The 16,660-nt window shown below is 45.5% G+C and overlaps 1 protein-coding gene across 1 annotated transcript; it reads left to right on the forward strand.

The window, feature by feature from the left end:
• Positions 1-1,918: 1,918 nt before the first annotated feature.
• Positions 1,919-16,291, forward strand: sparc (secreted protein, acidic, cysteine-rich (osteonectin)). The gene is made up of 10 exons (XM_085471845.1): positions 1,919-2,009; positions 10,187-10,252; positions 10,546-10,599; positions 11,746-11,833; positions 12,524-12,645; positions 13,060-13,180; positions 14,636-14,769; positions 15,077-15,225; positions 15,318-15,466; positions 15,604-16,291. The coding sequence occupies exons 2-10, from the start codon at positions 10,196-10,198 to the stop codon at positions 15,630-15,632; spliced, it is 903 nt and encodes a 300-aa protein (XP_085327971.1). The 5' UTR covers positions 1,919-2,009; positions 10,187-10,195; the 3' UTR covers positions 15,633-16,291.
• Positions 16,292-16,660: the final 369 nt, after the last annotated feature.

Consider the following 16,660-nt stretch of genomic DNA (forward strand, 5'->3'; position numbering starts at 1 on the left):
ATAAAATGTGAGAAATGTGTGCGCATGTAAATGCCAGTATGCTTTTGCAGTTACGTCCCTGCAAAGACTTTACTCAGACAAAATAAATTATCCTGCAGTGTGATGAACACATCGCACAGCAAAAGAGCAGAGCTCGTTCTGCCATCCCCAAAACATCACCGATATTAAATCACAGGGATTATATAAAAAAATAACACAGCTTTCAGCCAATCACAGACCTCAGATATTTCTGTGTTTCTTTGTTTCACTACGTGGCACACAGATGGGTGTGTTTCCATAATCCTGTTTAATAATGCTGCCACATTACAGGGGCGTTTAAATCCTCACATCTTCAGACCTGCAGAGCTGCCCGTGGATGATTTAGCAGCAGAGGAAAAAATAATGACATGTTTCATCAGACACAGAGAGACGACTGCCACGTTTGCAGAGAGAAGGGAGGGAAGAAAAGAAGAAAAGGTGGGCAGACTGAAGAGTAACAACACCTCCTCCCCTCTTTTCTCTCCATCTGCAGCTGGACTGTGGCTTCCTCGCAGAATGGAAAACGCCACGTTGCATTGCAGGGATTTTCCCTCTCTCCCTCTGATCCAGCTGTTCTTCACATCAGCTCTGGTCTGCATGCTGGGAACAGACAGTAGCAGTCCATCAAACAATGAGACAGAGAAAATGAAGGGCGAGCCGAAGAGCATGAGGCATGCACATGGTTCTTGATTGCTTCTGTCTGTCAGAGGACAGCAGGTGCTGGAAAAGCAGTCCATGAGTCTGAGCTGTGGTGATGCAGATGTTCTACAAATGCCCCAAAGCACTGAAGTCACTGAGTTACAGTTTTATGGGAACAAGACTGAAGCTTTAGTGTAGAGCGAGATCGTGACTATTTAACTCAGGCATAGATGCACATTTACGGAAAAATAAGATTTACTTGCACAGAACTTGGACCCGAGGTTCAAGACCAGACGGAGAAGAACTCAGATAGCTGCAGTCTGTCCAGCAGAGGCAGCAGTGAGTCAGTCCCCATAGACAAACTTTAGAACAATGTTTTTATACTCACCTAGTTTTCAGTTTGCATTATTATGGGCGTGGCCTCTCAGGACTGACAGGTGAACAGTGACACAGGTGGCTGTAGCTGCTAGCTGCCTGCTAGGCTTCACCTCAGCTACCTGGAGTCCCTGAACTGGACCTCTGGAGCGTCTTTATGCTGTTGCTCCATTCTGCTTTGGCTTAAACAACCCGGGACACAGAGAGGCTTCCGGTGCAGGTGTACGCCAGCAGCCATCAGTGACCATCACTAACCAGACACGCACTTATAATAATAATAAATACCATATACCCAAATACTGGACAGCTATGGTTAGCACTGTTGCCTGAGTTCTATGTCACATGCATGTTCTCTCCATGTTTGTGTTTCCTCCCACAGCCAAAAGGACTGAATGCATGTACCAGTGGCTGTCTGTGCCAATGGCTGTCTCTCTGTGTTAGCCCTGATTGGTCAAATTGTGTACGTTGCCTCTCGCCCTATGGTAACAGGGATAGGCTCCATCATGAATCAGCTGCTGGGACTGGGAGGGTTATCCTGATCTTATTGCTGCACAAAGTGCAAATGCTCAGCTAATCAATGTGTGCCCATCTTCCATATACAGTCTGTAGGTGGACTACGTCAATCCAGATGTTTAAAGTATTTTGTATTTGATGATTTTCTTCAGAGTTACCAAAATGTTTTTTATGTCTTTGATCTTTCTAACAGTAATAAGTAACGACACAGGTCACGTGTTTCTTCTCGTGTCATCGCTGCTCTCCAGTCTTCATTTATCCTCCAGCCACTGCGTAAGGGTTAACATCACAGACCCGCCCACAGGCGGTGGGGGAGGCTGTGATGGACCAAAGGGGGGGGGGCTGTATCCAGGCTGGGACGTCCCATTGGAAATGAGCTGTGCGTAAAGCAGTACTGGAGTTAGATCGTCGGGGTCCCGCACACAGCTGACTTCTCTTCTGGTGTTCTTCTCTGAAAGCTGAAGGTAAGCGCTCTGCCTCCGACTCGTACAGACACATTTACACTTTTAGATGCAGTGAAACGTTTCTGCTGTTAGAGCTCTGTCAGTTGGAGTGACGGCTTTACGCAGAAGGGCTCTGCTTTGACACTTTTCCTCACACACTTATCACAAACACAGATGTCCGTTTTAACTTCAGCACATTCAACAGCTGGTACTTTTTTTCTGTTCCACTTTGTTGAATTTTGCTTTTAAAGGCAGGACTGTGGTCTGAGAGCAGCCACGGCTCCTTTGCCATTACTGCTCAATCACAGCCTGCAGGTGAACGAACTGAGAGCATTCAGACTGTGGAGCTATTGTGTGCCACATCGGCAATAAGAGGAGGGGGGCTGAGGGGGAGGAGGGATTCAGACCCTTTTTAATTGGACACTTTTGTTATTCTGATTCTCGATTTTCTGCTTTCCTCTCTTTGGTGAATTATTGTTTCTGTAAAAAACAATTATGTGGAAAAATGTGTGAAAATACAAAAACAAAGAGAGAAAGAAAATCGGACGAGGAGGAGGTGAAGCTGTGACAGATTCTAGTTTCTCCACAGTTTCCTCCTGACCCCCTCTGTGACCCCCTCCCTGATTACTCTCATGTAAAGGAATGCAGGTTGCCATGGTGATCGGTTACCAGCTGTTTCTTTGAGTTAGTGCTGATCCATGGTGCAGCAGCTGGATTGTCATGGAGCTCCATAAAGATTTTCACAGTTTGGTTAGAACAGCCTGACTGGGCCCATAGAGCCGTGACCCCCACCCCAGATCCACCCAGCAGCCTGAGGATAAACTAGAGAGCTGCACAGCACATATGACCATCATGACTTCAAGAATCCAAAACTTATACTGTGATTTTACGTAAAAGTACAAATCAGTAGTTTAACATTAGTGGCACGTGAGCTCTCATAATGATGATGGCTCTGCCTTTGGTCCCTTTTTGTGGATGGCAACATTTCCTGGGAAGAAAAAAAGGTCAACAGAAGAGACGTTTATGTAATTTTGCACCCAGCAGTTTGTTTTTTGTTGCATGAGGAAAACTGAAAAAATAACTGAAGATCTACAGGAACTCTTTAACCACAGGAACCTTCGTGTAGTCACACCTGAGCTTTACTGGACGATACTTTTCAGATATGCACAGATTAAATGAAACTTTAACTCAAACTGAGTTGAGTTTTTATATCTTTAGAAAATCTTGGGTTATTTCATTGCTCGCTGCTGTCTAAGGAAATGTGCTCAGTCCTTTCTTCTTGTGTCACACTCGGTTACATGTGTCTCAGTAAAATGTCTCCAGTCTCGTTTTGTGTGTTCGTCACACCTGTTGAGGATTTGTCCGAGATTTCTGTGGAAAGGCTGAAGCACAATGTGCCAGCATTAGTATGAGAGAAGTGCAGACACAGCGTCTCTGGCTGCTTAATTGTTGAGGTGGCAGGTCTGGACCGGAGTGGAAGGTGGAGGAGGAGGTGGTGGAGGAGGGGCTGGAGCTGAGGATGCTGTGAAAAGCCAGCTTGGCAATCTCTAGAAAAACACTAATCCCCAGAAAGGAAGGAGGGATTGTGCTACTGTCTGTGCTCAGCGCGGAGAAGAAAAATCTGGAGTTCAATGTGAGGAAGAAGGACGCGAGGAAGGAGACAGAGAAGGAGACATAAAAGTAAAAGAATAAAGAAATATGAGAACACACCAACAGACTAACAAGTCCTGCTGCTTAGAGGGAAAAGTCTCTTCAGAGTTCAGTCTGAGGTGTGACTGATTCATCGGTTTAAAGAAGCACTTCAGTCGAGGCGTGCTGACTTCTCAGTTGAATTTATACAACTTAAATCACCACAGCAGTCACCTCAAGGCGCTCAATATGGTGAGGTAAAGGCCAGACAATAATACAGGGAAAACCCCGGCAATCACACGACCTCCAATGAGGAAACGCTTGGCGAGCGTGGGAAGGAAAAACTCCCTTTAAACAGGAAGAAACCTCTAGCAGAAACAGGCTCAGGGAGGGGCTGCGACTGCCTTGGGATGAGGGAAGGAAGAGCGGAAGTGTGAGAGGGGCTGCTCTGACTGACAGGCTGAGGGACGCTGCCATCAGTGAGCGGTACACTCCCGGTCTCTTGGAATTGTTTTGGTTAGCAGAGCAGTCGCCCTCTGGTGGACATTAGAGAAACTGCAAATCAAATCAAATCACTTTTATTGTCACATCACATGTGCAGGTACACTGGTACAGTACATGTGAGTGAAATTCTTGTGTGCGAGCTTCAAAAGCAACAGAGTTGTGCAAAATACAATAATGTAAACAAGCAAAATACAAGAATGGCTACATCTGAAACTAATACATATATGTACAATATATAATAGTATATGCATTTCTGGATGTGTATACTAAATATTTTTCTACGTGTGTGTGTGTGTACACATATTTTACAAATTAAATAGAGTAAACAATAAATAAAATACCGGTATATAAAAATATACAGAGTTGAGCAGGTGATACAGAGCAGGTGTCAGACCTGAACGCTACCACCATCTTTTATGCTGTCTGAGGTTTTAGCTCAGATTTAGCTTTATAGCCAGGGTAAGCCAGCCAGAAAGACACCTCACCGGAGTTAATGTTAGCTTACTTCCACGGTTATCTAAGGCTAATGTAGATAGCTAACTGATATGAGTGGATCAGGTATTTCAATGTCTGACTTCAGGTCAAGCTACGAGCAACTTTCTGTTGTCTGGTGTTTTATCCAATCAGAGTAAAGCTGTAAGAGTGAACATTAAATCATTAAAAGTTTATTAAAAGTTACATTTGTGTGTGATTACATCTGCTTTATTCTTATCATCTTCCAAAACCTGAAAAAGAATATAAATAATATTGAAGTAAAGGGTCTGTGACCACCATACCGAGCACATAAAGTCAGGATCTCCTGGTTTCCTGCTGTGTGTGTTGGATGAAGTGAAAGCGGCAGCAAATGTAGTTCAGTGTTACAAAAGTGGCCGAGATGAAAGCGAAGAGCGCTTAAAGCCGGCCTGCCCAGTGACGGAGCAGCGTGTTCCCTCTGATCTGTAGATATGAAGATTGGTGATATTATTTTACCTCAAATTACAGCAATCAAAGAGAAGAATATCAAAGATAAAATTATGAAGGGAAGGAGAGAAGGATGAAATAGAGTCAAACAGGTCATGTGGCGAGGGACTCGGGTTACAAACATCCGGACTTTTTCCACTCGAGTTCTCCTTCATTCTTCTCTTTGTGCTCAGCGGTGCAGGTGAATGGGACGCTGTGAAAACTGCTCTTTGTTCAGGCAGGTCGCTGGGAGGTCCCTGTACTCCCTGGAAACCAGATTCATCAGGTGTGAGCTCGGACTGAAGAAAGAAACCGCTGCAGCAGGCTGTGAAGATTAAACCTGAAGTAATGCAAGAATCTGTAATGAAGCAATCCACAAAGAGTTAATGTCAGCAGCTTATATTCAATAAGTGAAGATTTGGTTAATTTAGAGAGATTCTGGTAAGGAAACAGTCCTACTGGTCCAGGTTGCAGTGAGATTTGATGCATATTCAGGAAAAACTACTTACCTCATCCATCCAAAGACATGCAGCCCATCTCACATTAGGTGTGTGATGAATTAAAAAATCAACGCTTTTTTATGGGATTCTGAAGGTCCTAATGGAAAAGTAACATCTGCTATGGGCCAGGGGTCACGTGGTGGATGTTAAGAGGTCAGAAAAGTGGATGCTCTCCATGTCACCTCATATATCCCTCTAGGACATGTTCTGCTCATTTCCACTGACGAAAACTGGAAACCATCAGTGACTCAGTGACTGCTGCTGCAGATTCTGTTGGGTTTGCAGCATCAGCCACGTCTTCTGTCCTCAGTTAAATCTGTAGTGTTGTTGTTTTCATTTCAGCTACTTAGAAAGCAGATTGTTTAAAGTCGTTAAAGTTCGAATCATAATCTTTCTTCTCTGAACCAAACACGAAGGAGGAGTACGGGCTCAGACTGTGGTCATAAATATTTTGTATTTGTAAATAAGACTGCATCGTTGTGAACTGAGCTTTGTGACCTTGTAAACCCAAATATCTGAAAACTTTATAGAGTTGAATGAATTTTATGAAGATGGAGGACAGCGAACACATGTTCGATAAAAGATGAAAGGGTATAGTTGTGGTATACCAATGGTCAGAAATACCATTATTACTTTAGTATTACTTTAACACAAAGTCGCACTGCGCTACAGAAGCGCCGTCGCCATCCTCCATCTTCAAAATGTTTTACCTTTCTGGGACCTGAAGCTCAGTGAAGCGCCCCTCCTACAGTTAAACCCATCTGCTCTCTGATTGGATTATTACATTTGTGATTGACATGACATTGATCAATCAGCTGACAGGAAGAAAAATTCATACTTGCAACTCGAGTTTTATGTGTAGGTTTTTGTAGACAAACTTTAACAAAAAAATTTGTAACTCATCAGTGTGATTTACAAGAAAAAAATCTGAGCCCATAGAGGAGACCCTCCAGTTTTCCTCTAACAGCCTGACTCAGGGTCTGCACTGATCTTTTACTTCCTGTCAGTCCTGTTCACTCGTCACAGACGGCTCAGCAAGGCTTTGCGGCACACTCGGATTTCTGCCACCTGTTTGATGGACGGGTCTTTTGGAGCGGGGGTGGGAGACAGTGGTGCCAAAGGTCAAAGGGCAAACGCTGGAAGCCATCACAGAGGAATCTTTCCTTGAGGCGTCCGTCTCGATGGAAGAGAGGTTCTTCTTGTAGAGTTGAAGAAGTTATTGAGAAGCCAGCAGATTGAAGGAAACCGCTGTAGCTCACACTGAGCGAAGACCTTAGAAGCGAGATGATCTGAGGGCCATGCCGAGGCAGGAGAGTCAAAGTTAGGATGCGTCTGTGTTTTGCGTGCATCATGAATGCTGACCTTCCTCGTTCTGAACAGCGTGTGTGTCTGCAGAGCACATCACACACAGAGGAAACCGCTGTTCATTCTCAGTGTTTGCTTTGCACAGCTGTTTGTCTGCAGACGCACTGCGACAGGTTGTTTATCCAGGCCCGCCAACCTGCCCATTATGACACCAAGGAGAAGAAGAAAGAACCTGTGTGAATCTGCTCTCTTTGAAGGCCTGCTGGGAGAGGAGCAGCTGCAGAGGGAAATGTCTGCATCACTGGAAGATCCAGCTTGGGCTGTTTACGCTCGCTTACCCAGCTGAAATCCACTGGTGGGGAGGGAGAAAGGCCCCTTTATGAGCCTCAAGTTTCCCTTTTAGCCTCACCGTGTTTGATTATGTGAGCGGCTTTCCAAATAAAATAATTTGTTTTGCTGTTACATCAGCATGTCCGGCCTCCCCTTTCCCGCCGAGCCAAGCCCAGTGGCTCTCTGGCCAAACGAGAATAAGTAAAAGCGATGGGAACACCACGTCCCTCCAAATCAAACACTCGCTTTCCTGCTTATTTTCTCTTCTTGCTGCGATGACACTCAGCCCAGACACTCTGCTTACGATGTGTCAGAGGCCCTTACTTATGTCCCGTCTGCAGAACATCTTTTTTTCTTTCTTTTCAAAAGGTGCAGAGAAGTGCCTTTGTGCAGGTCATTCTCCGACTGCTGCCAGCTCTTCTGTAATTTTCCACATCTGAGCTGCTTATGACTTCTTAGCCTTCTGAAACAGAGGACACCTCTGTGCCGGTCCTGCCTGGACTCTGAGCTTAGAGCAAACGATCTTTTATAGCTGCAGAAGCAACGAGCAACTCTACACATCAGAATTATTCTCCTTTTCCTAATACGACCCAATCCATGTCAGGATTTGACCCTAAGGGATGCAGTGCTTAACCCCCGTTAGACTTCAGGCCAAAGGAAACAGATTTCATCTTCTGAAACAGAAACAGGAAGTGATATCTGTTAACTCACCCACCAACTTAAAGGTTTTTCAGGCCTCCATCAACAGCAGTGATAATCAGAGCAAGCTCAGGTTCTTAAATAAATCCAGAGGACAGCATCAATTTGAACCACATGGAAACGTTTAAAGAACAAAAGAAAGTTGTTGCTATGATTCCAGACAAGTAGGAAAGCAAAACGATAAGAATTAGAACCATTTTTTCTTTGTGATTTATTTATTTATTAAATATATTTCTTCTGCATGACCAACATGTAATAATAAAAAACTAAACTAAATAAAGAAAGCCCTGCTAAAAGTCCATTTCCCTCTTGGCCAGCTTCAGGAAGCCTACAGACGGGCAGCAGCAGGACTTTGTGACTTTACATGAATGTGTGCACTTATATGCTGATACATTACCACCCTGTATCAGCTGATAGAAACCGGTGGGAGTAGAAGGAAATCTGGTTCCTTAAAGCTGCAAATTTAACCAAAAATCAACGTCTGTCCTTCCTAACGAGCACTGCTGTGAGCATTTGGAGCCGATCGCAGACAAACGCCAATCCCCGGACTCGTGTTTAACCTGAAGGTTCTTCAAACAGATTTACTCTTTTCTGCATGTGTCGCAAAACGTCGCTCGACTCAGCCTCTTCGTGTCTACAGGCCTCGTGCTTTTCATCAGCCGGGCACGGTGTCAGCTTCAGTGTTTTCACAGTCACGCCATTCAGCTGCAGCTATCTTTGACATGCTGGGAGGTTTAAAGCTGCAGAGGAAGGAGGGATCATTCGTTTTTATTGAACTGTTGTTGGTTTCAAGCTGCTGCACTCTTATCCGAGGCGCAGGAATTCCAAGTATGCACAGCTCTGTTTGCTAAGTCTTATTATCCTTGCTGATCTCACGCAGCCTTTAAACTGTGTCCGCTCAAAACTGCAGATACTGCCTTGTGTTTTGGGGCGAATTCCATTTCTTTTCAAAATCCAGACACAATAACAGAGGGAGGAACTTTGATCTGTATGGTCTGCTCCTTCTCATATGTTTGATCTCACAGATTCTTCCCCTGATGTCTGGGAGAAGCTTGATGGAGGTGCAGGATGAGATAACTAGTAGACTGAGCAGCGCTGCGCTCTGTTGCAAACAAAGGAGGCTTTATTCAGTCCTGGAGACATGACACAAAGAGGAGACAGAAGCCGGGATGAGTTTCCAACAGTGGTTCCTTAGAGGAGACACAGAGAGTCTCTTTTCACAGGAAATATGCACTGTCTGTTATCTTTGACACACTCGGGGTGACAGAGCTTACTGCAGCATGTGCAGCACTAACACGCCAGCGTATCAAGCATTTTTTGGTAACTGCACAATGACCTCTCTTCGTGAAGGTGGCAGAAGGTGGTGGCACCGTCACCAGCACCTAATAAAGCTCCCAGCTGGTGTTGTGTTTGGTTCCACCTCTAAATACACACTTTGTCCTTACCAAAGGCGTTGCCACCGCAAACGCACAGACGCCAGCGTGTCGCTCCATAATCGAGCCTCTCTGTCGCTCGGGTGTGAGGACACGAGCAGCAGACACACCTTTAGGTTTCAGCACAGATCCTTCAAAATAAGTTGGTCAACTGATATTTGAATGAGTCCTCCTAAAACTCCAGCGAATCTGTTTCTGCAGGCCTCTCTCACATCCACGTCACCTCATGTCACTCTCAAGTGTTTCACAGGCGGGTGCCAAGTCCTGTCTCACCCTTTAAAAGACCCCAAGTCACATATCAGGGCCCTGTTATCACATATCTGTCATTAGGGTGTAAATGTGTGTTTAGCTGAGCTTAATTGAGGCTGGTCGATCCAAACACTGGCTGGTGCAAACGTTGCCTCAGGCTGCTGTGAGAGAGAGCGCACAAAGACCGGAGCCATTTCCACCCGAAGAGCATGACAACAGGCCGACCCGGCCTCGTACGGGGACCCCGGTTAGCATTCGGTCAGACTCCTGCAGCAGAGCAAACGCCTCTCAGAGGGAGAGATGGTTCTCAGAGCGTCACAGACCATCTGAACCCAGCGTGTCGGGAAACAAAGCAGACAGTGAGCGCTTCTGTTTGGGAATCTGGAGCGCTTCCATCAGCGTCAGAATCGTCCCACAGGCTTCTGTGGTCGTGAGAAGAACTGCAGGGCTCTCTGCCAGAGGCGCCATAGTTTACACTGATTCTAACAAGCGAAAGAAGAAGCAACAAAAACTCTGCTTTACTTTGAGTGAGCACTCACACAAAGCTGCGTACTTAATCAAGTGTCTGTGTGCGTTTTTGTCAGCTCATCATCTCTGTTTGTCTCCACAGACTTTGAAGATGAGGGTGTGGATCGTCTTCCTCCTTTGCCTGGCTGGCCACGCCAGGGCTGCTCCTGTAAGTCACACATGCCTGTAAGAGTGTGTGTGCGTGTGTAGATGTTTACGTCTCGATAGCATCTTCCTTTCTTTGTGTGACCTCTTTTCTTCTTTCCTCTGCTGTGACTTATCGTGTGTGCGTTTCTCTTCGACGTGTGTGTGTGTGTGTGTCTGTGTGTGTGTGTGTTTTCCTGATGGCCAGTTCCTCCCCTGTGAATGTTTCTCTACTGTGTGTTTGTGTGGACGCACTCACATGACTTCTATGAGCAGCCACAAGCATTTAATAATGTTTAAAGTGTGTGTGTGTGTCAGGCTGATGAGGAGCCCATCGTGGAAGAGCCTGGGACTGAGGAGCCAGTTGTTGAGGTGAGTCCAGATGTTGATGTTCTTGCCGTCTGTGATCATCGTCTGTCACACAAACAGGAAGCTTCAGTTTCCATGAAACACTCCATAAGGATTCCTCTGTAGCCTTCGTGGATCTGTGAGAAACCCTGGGTGAAAGTCTGCAGAGGAATCCTCTGGCAGCGAGTGTAAGTGTGACCGTGATGTCTGTGGGAAACATTTGCTCTCCCGTATGTCTGATTTGGCCTCTGCGACGTATTTTCTGAGCCACGCAGCTGCTCGGAGATGATGCGATCTGCAGCGGAGCTTTAGGGTTCATCCGCAGCGTAGCCGAAGTTCGAGGCGTTTTTCCACTTGTGACTGCAGGAGAGACTGCTTCTGTGAAGAAATCAGTCCAGCAATAAAATCATCAACAAAAACTTGTTGTTTTTTGGTTGCTTTCTAAAAACATGAGCCCAAAGGACACAACGAAGTGTTTTTACAAAGAGCTGACACATGTTTGAGACATGTCAGAAAATAACCAAGATCAGCTTAATGAATCAGTCATCTGTGCTTCTGCTTTTGTTTCTGGGTCGTGACCTTCTTGCCTCGTCAAAGCTTTTCAAAAAAAGCCTGGGAGCTTCTGTTTCGTCCTTGAAGGCGTCTCAGGTTTTAAAGCAAATTCCACCCAAAACCGACACGCAGCGACTGAAGACGTGAAACGTCCGTGCTTTTGCCTTTTCAGGAAAGCGCCATGTCACACACGGCAGCGCCTATTCTTTCAGTTCCATCCGCTCAGGTTTCTTTCCGTGATATTCCAGAAACATTCCTGCAGCAGAGCATAGAGTCTTCATGAGAACGTTTTATGGTTTCCTGCTTCAGAGGTCCAGTGGGACCAAAGATCCCACAGCTGTTAATTTTAGCTGCTCAGGAAGCCATTACTCCACATGTGGCCCCAGCTGCGTGTTATTGTTGAATATTATGGTCTGGCTGCTCCCAGACTCTGTTTGGCCTTCAGGGAGGAACCTTCTTTAGCGGTGATGCTTCAGCTTGTTTTTCCCGTCTTCAGGAAACCAGACGTATTTAGGCGGTTTGGTTTAAGTGGACGTCAGGCAGAAATAGACCCGAACACAGCTCAGACCTCAATCTGAGCGCTTTATGATCTGATCTCTGACCTCTCGTGTCCTTCAGGAGACCGAAGTGGGGGCCAATCCAGTGCAGGTTGAGATCGGAGAGTTTGACGAGGCCATCGACATTATTGAGGATGTTGTCACTGAGAGTAAGTTCACAAACACACTCACTTCCAATCAAAACTTTAATGTCACAGTTAATGTCCTTCTGTCCCCTGATGGGTGGTAACGTGGACATGAAAGATGTTGAGATGCTGAAGTCAAAGCAGATGTTCCTGCAAACCTGCTGTAAACATTAGAATGAAGGATTTGATTTCACAGCATTTGTGGCTGTCTGAGTTTAGCAAAGCCTCAAACTGGCAACTCAAATGGCCGTAATGACAGACTCCCTCGCTCTGTAATTACACATTCCACCCACTTTAAGAGGCAGCTCAGCCTATGAGCTGCACACCCTCACTTAATAATGCACAGCAGGTCAGCTACGAGCCGCTGTGTTCTCACTGCAACAGCTGACAGCAATTTGGTGATTATTTGATGATTTGTATATATTGTGCTGCTCCTTATATCTTAACATATTGTATTGCTAATAGTCTAGTCTGTTTTTGTTTTTGTTTCTATTAATGTTACTGTACTGGAGCAACCGTAACTCTCATACTTTCCCTTAATAAAGTATTCTGATTCTGATTCTGACAACCAAAAAGGACAGAAGAGACGTAAAGAAGGAAAGATGGAAATGCAAAAATGATGCAGATCTGCCTTCTTTATGTCCACTTTAAATAAAAACTACATTTTGTCCCTTGAAGCTAAAACCTACTGTTTCACTTCTGTTTTCTCCACAGATGCCTGTCTGAACTACCACTGCAAGAAGGGCAAAGTGTGTGAGGTGGATGAGAGCAACACTCCCATGTGTGTGTGCCAGGACCCCTCTACCTGCCCACCGGTGGAAGGAGACTTTGAGCATGTGAGTTTAAAATCAGCCCGAGTGTTCCTGACCTGAGTGGTGTGACTGGCATCTGCGGCAGGAGCTGAAGCTGTGCAGCTCTGCGTGTTTCTGCATGAAGAGATTTTGTCCTCTCTGCAAGCAGAAAGAAGAATTTTAGCATTAGGCCAACTGTAATCTGATTGGCCTGCAAGCAAAGCAGAGGAGCCACCGGTGGGCGGAGCTTCTCTATTAGGGCTATCTGGTGTCTGTGACATCGCGCAAAGCAAAGAGTAGAAAAAAAAAAAAGAATTCCGAGCTTTTAGTTCAGTTTGTTTCAGGAAAATCATATTTTCAAACTAAAGGGCTGTTTTGGTCAGAAGCACACGTGTGAGGACTCGTCTGTCCCTGCAATGTCACTGCGTTGCAGACTGAGCTCTGCTTTCTCTCCTGCAGATTTGCGGCACTGACAACAAGACCTACGAGTCCTCCTGCCACTTCTTTGCCACCAAGTGCACCCTGGAGGGAACCAAGAAGGGCCACAAGCTGCACCTCGACTACATCGGCTCCTGCAAACGTGAGCTCTCACACTCTGCATGGAACCGTTCAGGCAATGATCCATTATGGCAGGGTATAAAAACACATGATCTGCAGACCATGCAGAGATTTTCCTCTATTCATGAGGACTCAGATTAACAGACTAACACGTTGTGTTCTCTGGATGCAGGTCTTTAGCACAGTCTGAACTTGGCTTCACAGATTTGTCCAGTTAAACAAAGTTTTAAATCAGAAATGGAAACAAACTGTTTGTTTCCATTTCTGATTTAAACGGTCCTGAATCAGCATGCAAGTATTTTAGATGGTATCAGTGAGCATTAAGTAAGCTCACAGCGCGGCTAAGTGGAGTGCCAGAGGTTTCTTCCTGTTAAAAGGGAGTTTTTCCTTCCCACTGTTGCCAAAGTGCTTGCTCATAGGGGGTCATATGATTGTTGGGTTTTTCTCTGTATGTATTAATGTAGGGTCTATCTTACAATATAAAGCACCTTGAGGCGACTGTTGTTGTAATTTGGCGCTATATAAATAAAACTGAATCGAGGAGGACGCTATCTCCTTTAATCTGAGTGGATACAGCAGGAATTGAAGCGCTGAGCCTTCGGGTGGTCTCGAGTGAGTCTGAGTCACTGAGTAAAGGACGGGATGGAGGGCGTGCTGCCTCCACCCTGGTCACACCCAAACGTTAATGTTGGCTTCGGGGAAAAAGCCTCTTTAATCACGTGTAAAGCACTTAATTATTTGAACCTGTTTGCAGCATTTAAACTAATTCTAGAAGATCTGAAGGATGAGCTGCAAACCTCCAATAACGCACAGAAACAAAGATGAAACTGAGATAGGAATTATATCTGTGGATGCATGAGGACAAAAAGGAGTTTGAAGTGGCTCTGCAGTAAAAGGAGTGCAGCTTTTCTGAGATTTCAGGGAGAACCTCTCCTAAACAACTCGACTGGAATTTTATCTCATCTGGATTTCCAGCTCATGAATTTGGATATTCTTGTATCGCTGCTCCCATCTTTTGTTTCGACATAGTGCGTTTTGGTTTCTTCCTGTTTCTGTTTTTTGGTTCGGTGTTGATGGTTCAGACATATCTGAAGTTTAGTTCCCAGTCAGTTCCCCTGCCTCCTCCCCGGCGTGCCAATAGGCTGAGCTCAGGTGTGTCAGAGCACGCTAGTGATTGATGGGTGGGTCTGACTGTGGCTGTGGCTCGGCGGCGTTCAGACGTGTCCCAACACGCGAGCTATAGAACACGATACACAAGCTCAGCGCGAGGAGAAGTGTTTGGGCTCCAGGGTTTAAATGGAGATCACGGCACTGTTCAGTACACCAAAGTACACCTGGGTGTAGCCGTCACTTCTAACCCTGCATCATCAATGTTTGAAACACTCATGCTTTGATTTCCAGCATCACAGACGTTTGTGCAGGTGTAGAGCCCAGCAGTCAGTATGAGTCTGTGTCTGATGGTGCTTTTGTCTTGCAGTCATCGAGCCCTGTCTGGACAGCGAGCTGACAGAGTTCCCGCTGCGTATGAGGGACTGGCTGAAGAACGTTCTGGTGACGCTGTACGAGCGCGACGAGGACAACAACCTGCTGACCGAGAAGCAGAAGCTCAGGGTGAGAACAGACCGGCTTGTTGATCTGTCCTTTATTCTGTTCACAATAAACTGTCATCATTTTAGACGGCAGTCACAGACACAAATGTTTCAGGTTTCATGATGAAACGTAAGTTTAAAGAAGTGTCTTTAAGCACATTTGTGCTTCGAGTGCTTTGAAATGCGGTCGAACAGTTTGAGGATTTAACCTCAGCCTGAGGAAATAAGTAGTAAACCTACAAACATGATAAAACAGAAAAAAGCTTTCAGGCTCTTTATTGTTGCACGTCTGCCACTTCCAACGTGAACTCCTCCGTCCGACGTTTCAGGTGAAGAAGATCTACGAGAACGAGAAGAGGCTTCAGGCCGGTGATCACTCCCTGGACCTGCTCGCCCACGACTTCGAGAAGAACTACAACATGTACATCTTCCCCGTCCACTGGCAGTTCGGCCAGCTTGACCAGCACCCCGTCGACGGGTATGTAGGGGTCATGGGGAGGGGGAGATGATGCTGCGTCTCACCAACTAAAGGCCAAACTTATCCTTGCTGTCCTGTTTGTTTGCTTCCAGATATCTGACCCACACAGAGCTCGCCCCTCTGCGCGCGCCTCTCATTCCCATGGAGCATTGCACCACCCGCTTCTTTGAGCAGTGCGATGCTGACGCTGACAAATACATCGCCCTGGAGGAGTGGGCCACCTGCTTTGGCCTCAAGGACCGTGAGTACCGAACACCTGACAAATCTAATACGATCCCTCGGACTGTGGGACAGAGTTTTTGGGTGGGTAGGGCGTGACCCGACGAGCTCACTGTTCTGACCGTGTCCTCTCTGTGTTTCTCGTCTTTGTGTTTGCAGAGGATGTGGACAAAGATCTCATCATCTGAGTCGCTCTGACCCGCAGCAGCAGTATGATGTCTCTTATTCGCTACTAACGGGAAAAGGTGCTGATCCCTAAGTTAAACAAACAAATGACAGTAACGGTGCTAATTGCATTTCTATTTTTTATTTCTCAAATAACGGTCTTTCCTACCTATACCACTAAAATCAATTAGAAGAGAGAAATGTGCACAGCCTGTACTAACCCGATGTGTTCACGGATCTTTGGATCGTCCACGTGTGGAACAAAAAGCTCCTGTAAAAAACAAAAGACCTCTGATGTAAATCTACGTGCTGCCAGTGTTGTATTCATGCTGCCATGTGTTCGGGGCTTTAATTGGAGATGGCTTTGAAGTGTTGTGAGCGGACAAAGCTGTAAATTGACAATAAAGTTTGGAAATAAATGCTCCCTCTGCTTGCTTCCTACTAAAATGAGCTGTTTAGTTTTTGCACTCTTTCGGTGGTGGACTCTCTTTTTTTTTTGTCATTTGATGTATTTTGGTTTTTGATCTTATGACTACTGCTACACCAGTACATTGAAAGCAATAAAGAGGATATATTGTTATGACGAGGGGAAAATCTCGCAGGCTGAGAGTTTTTCTCATGTTTCTACTGACGCTGAGAGCCGGAGCGATCTCTTATCCATGAATAAAAAACTATGAAAAGATCTGAACATCTCTGCATGCGTTCGTATCTGCATTTCTTTCTCCCGTTCTCTGGAGCTTTTACTAAAGCCATCTGTTTATGGGCACGTTTTTGGGAGAAGGACGTCCTCTGTGGTGTCTCCTAACTCCACCTTTATCAGCTTTAAATACTCTGATTCCCAATTACACCCCCCTCTTTTTAAAAAAAATTATTTTTTTACAGTCTTCCCTTTGCAGTAAATGCAGTAAATAGTTTAAACTTTTTCACCACCACTATGAGTAGTGTGGAGGATTAGTAGAGTGGAGCAGATCCCAGTCCCTCTGGCGATGAACAACTTTTAGCCAAAACGTTGCAGCGCATGATGCAAATGACCTGAAGCCCTAAGAATCAG

Source organism: Copadichromis virginalis, linkage group LG2 (assembly GCF_057382275.1).
Source record: "Copadichromis virginalis isolate Kocher_CV1m ecotype Utaka linkage group LG2, C_Virginalis_male_GT1.1, whole genome shotgun sequence".
Classification (NCBI taxonomy): Eukaryota; Metazoa; Chordata; class Actinopteri; order Cichliformes; family Cichlidae; genus Copadichromis; species Copadichromis virginalis.

Excerpts from the sequence above, each read along its gene's own strand:
- sparc (XM_085471845.1), top strand. The coding sequence starts at position 10,196 with ATGAGGGTGTGGATCGTCTTCCTCCTTTGCCTGGCTGGCCACGCCAGG. Across the intron at positions 12,646-13,059 it reads TGGAAGGAGACTTTGAGCAT|ATTTGCGGCACTGACAACAA; the intron begins GTGAGTTTAAAA and ends TCTCTCCTGCAG. Across the intron at positions 14,770-15,076 it reads CCGAGAAGCAGAAGCTCAGG|GTGAAGAAGATCTACGAGAA; the intron begins GTGAGAACAGAC and ends CCGACGTTTCAG.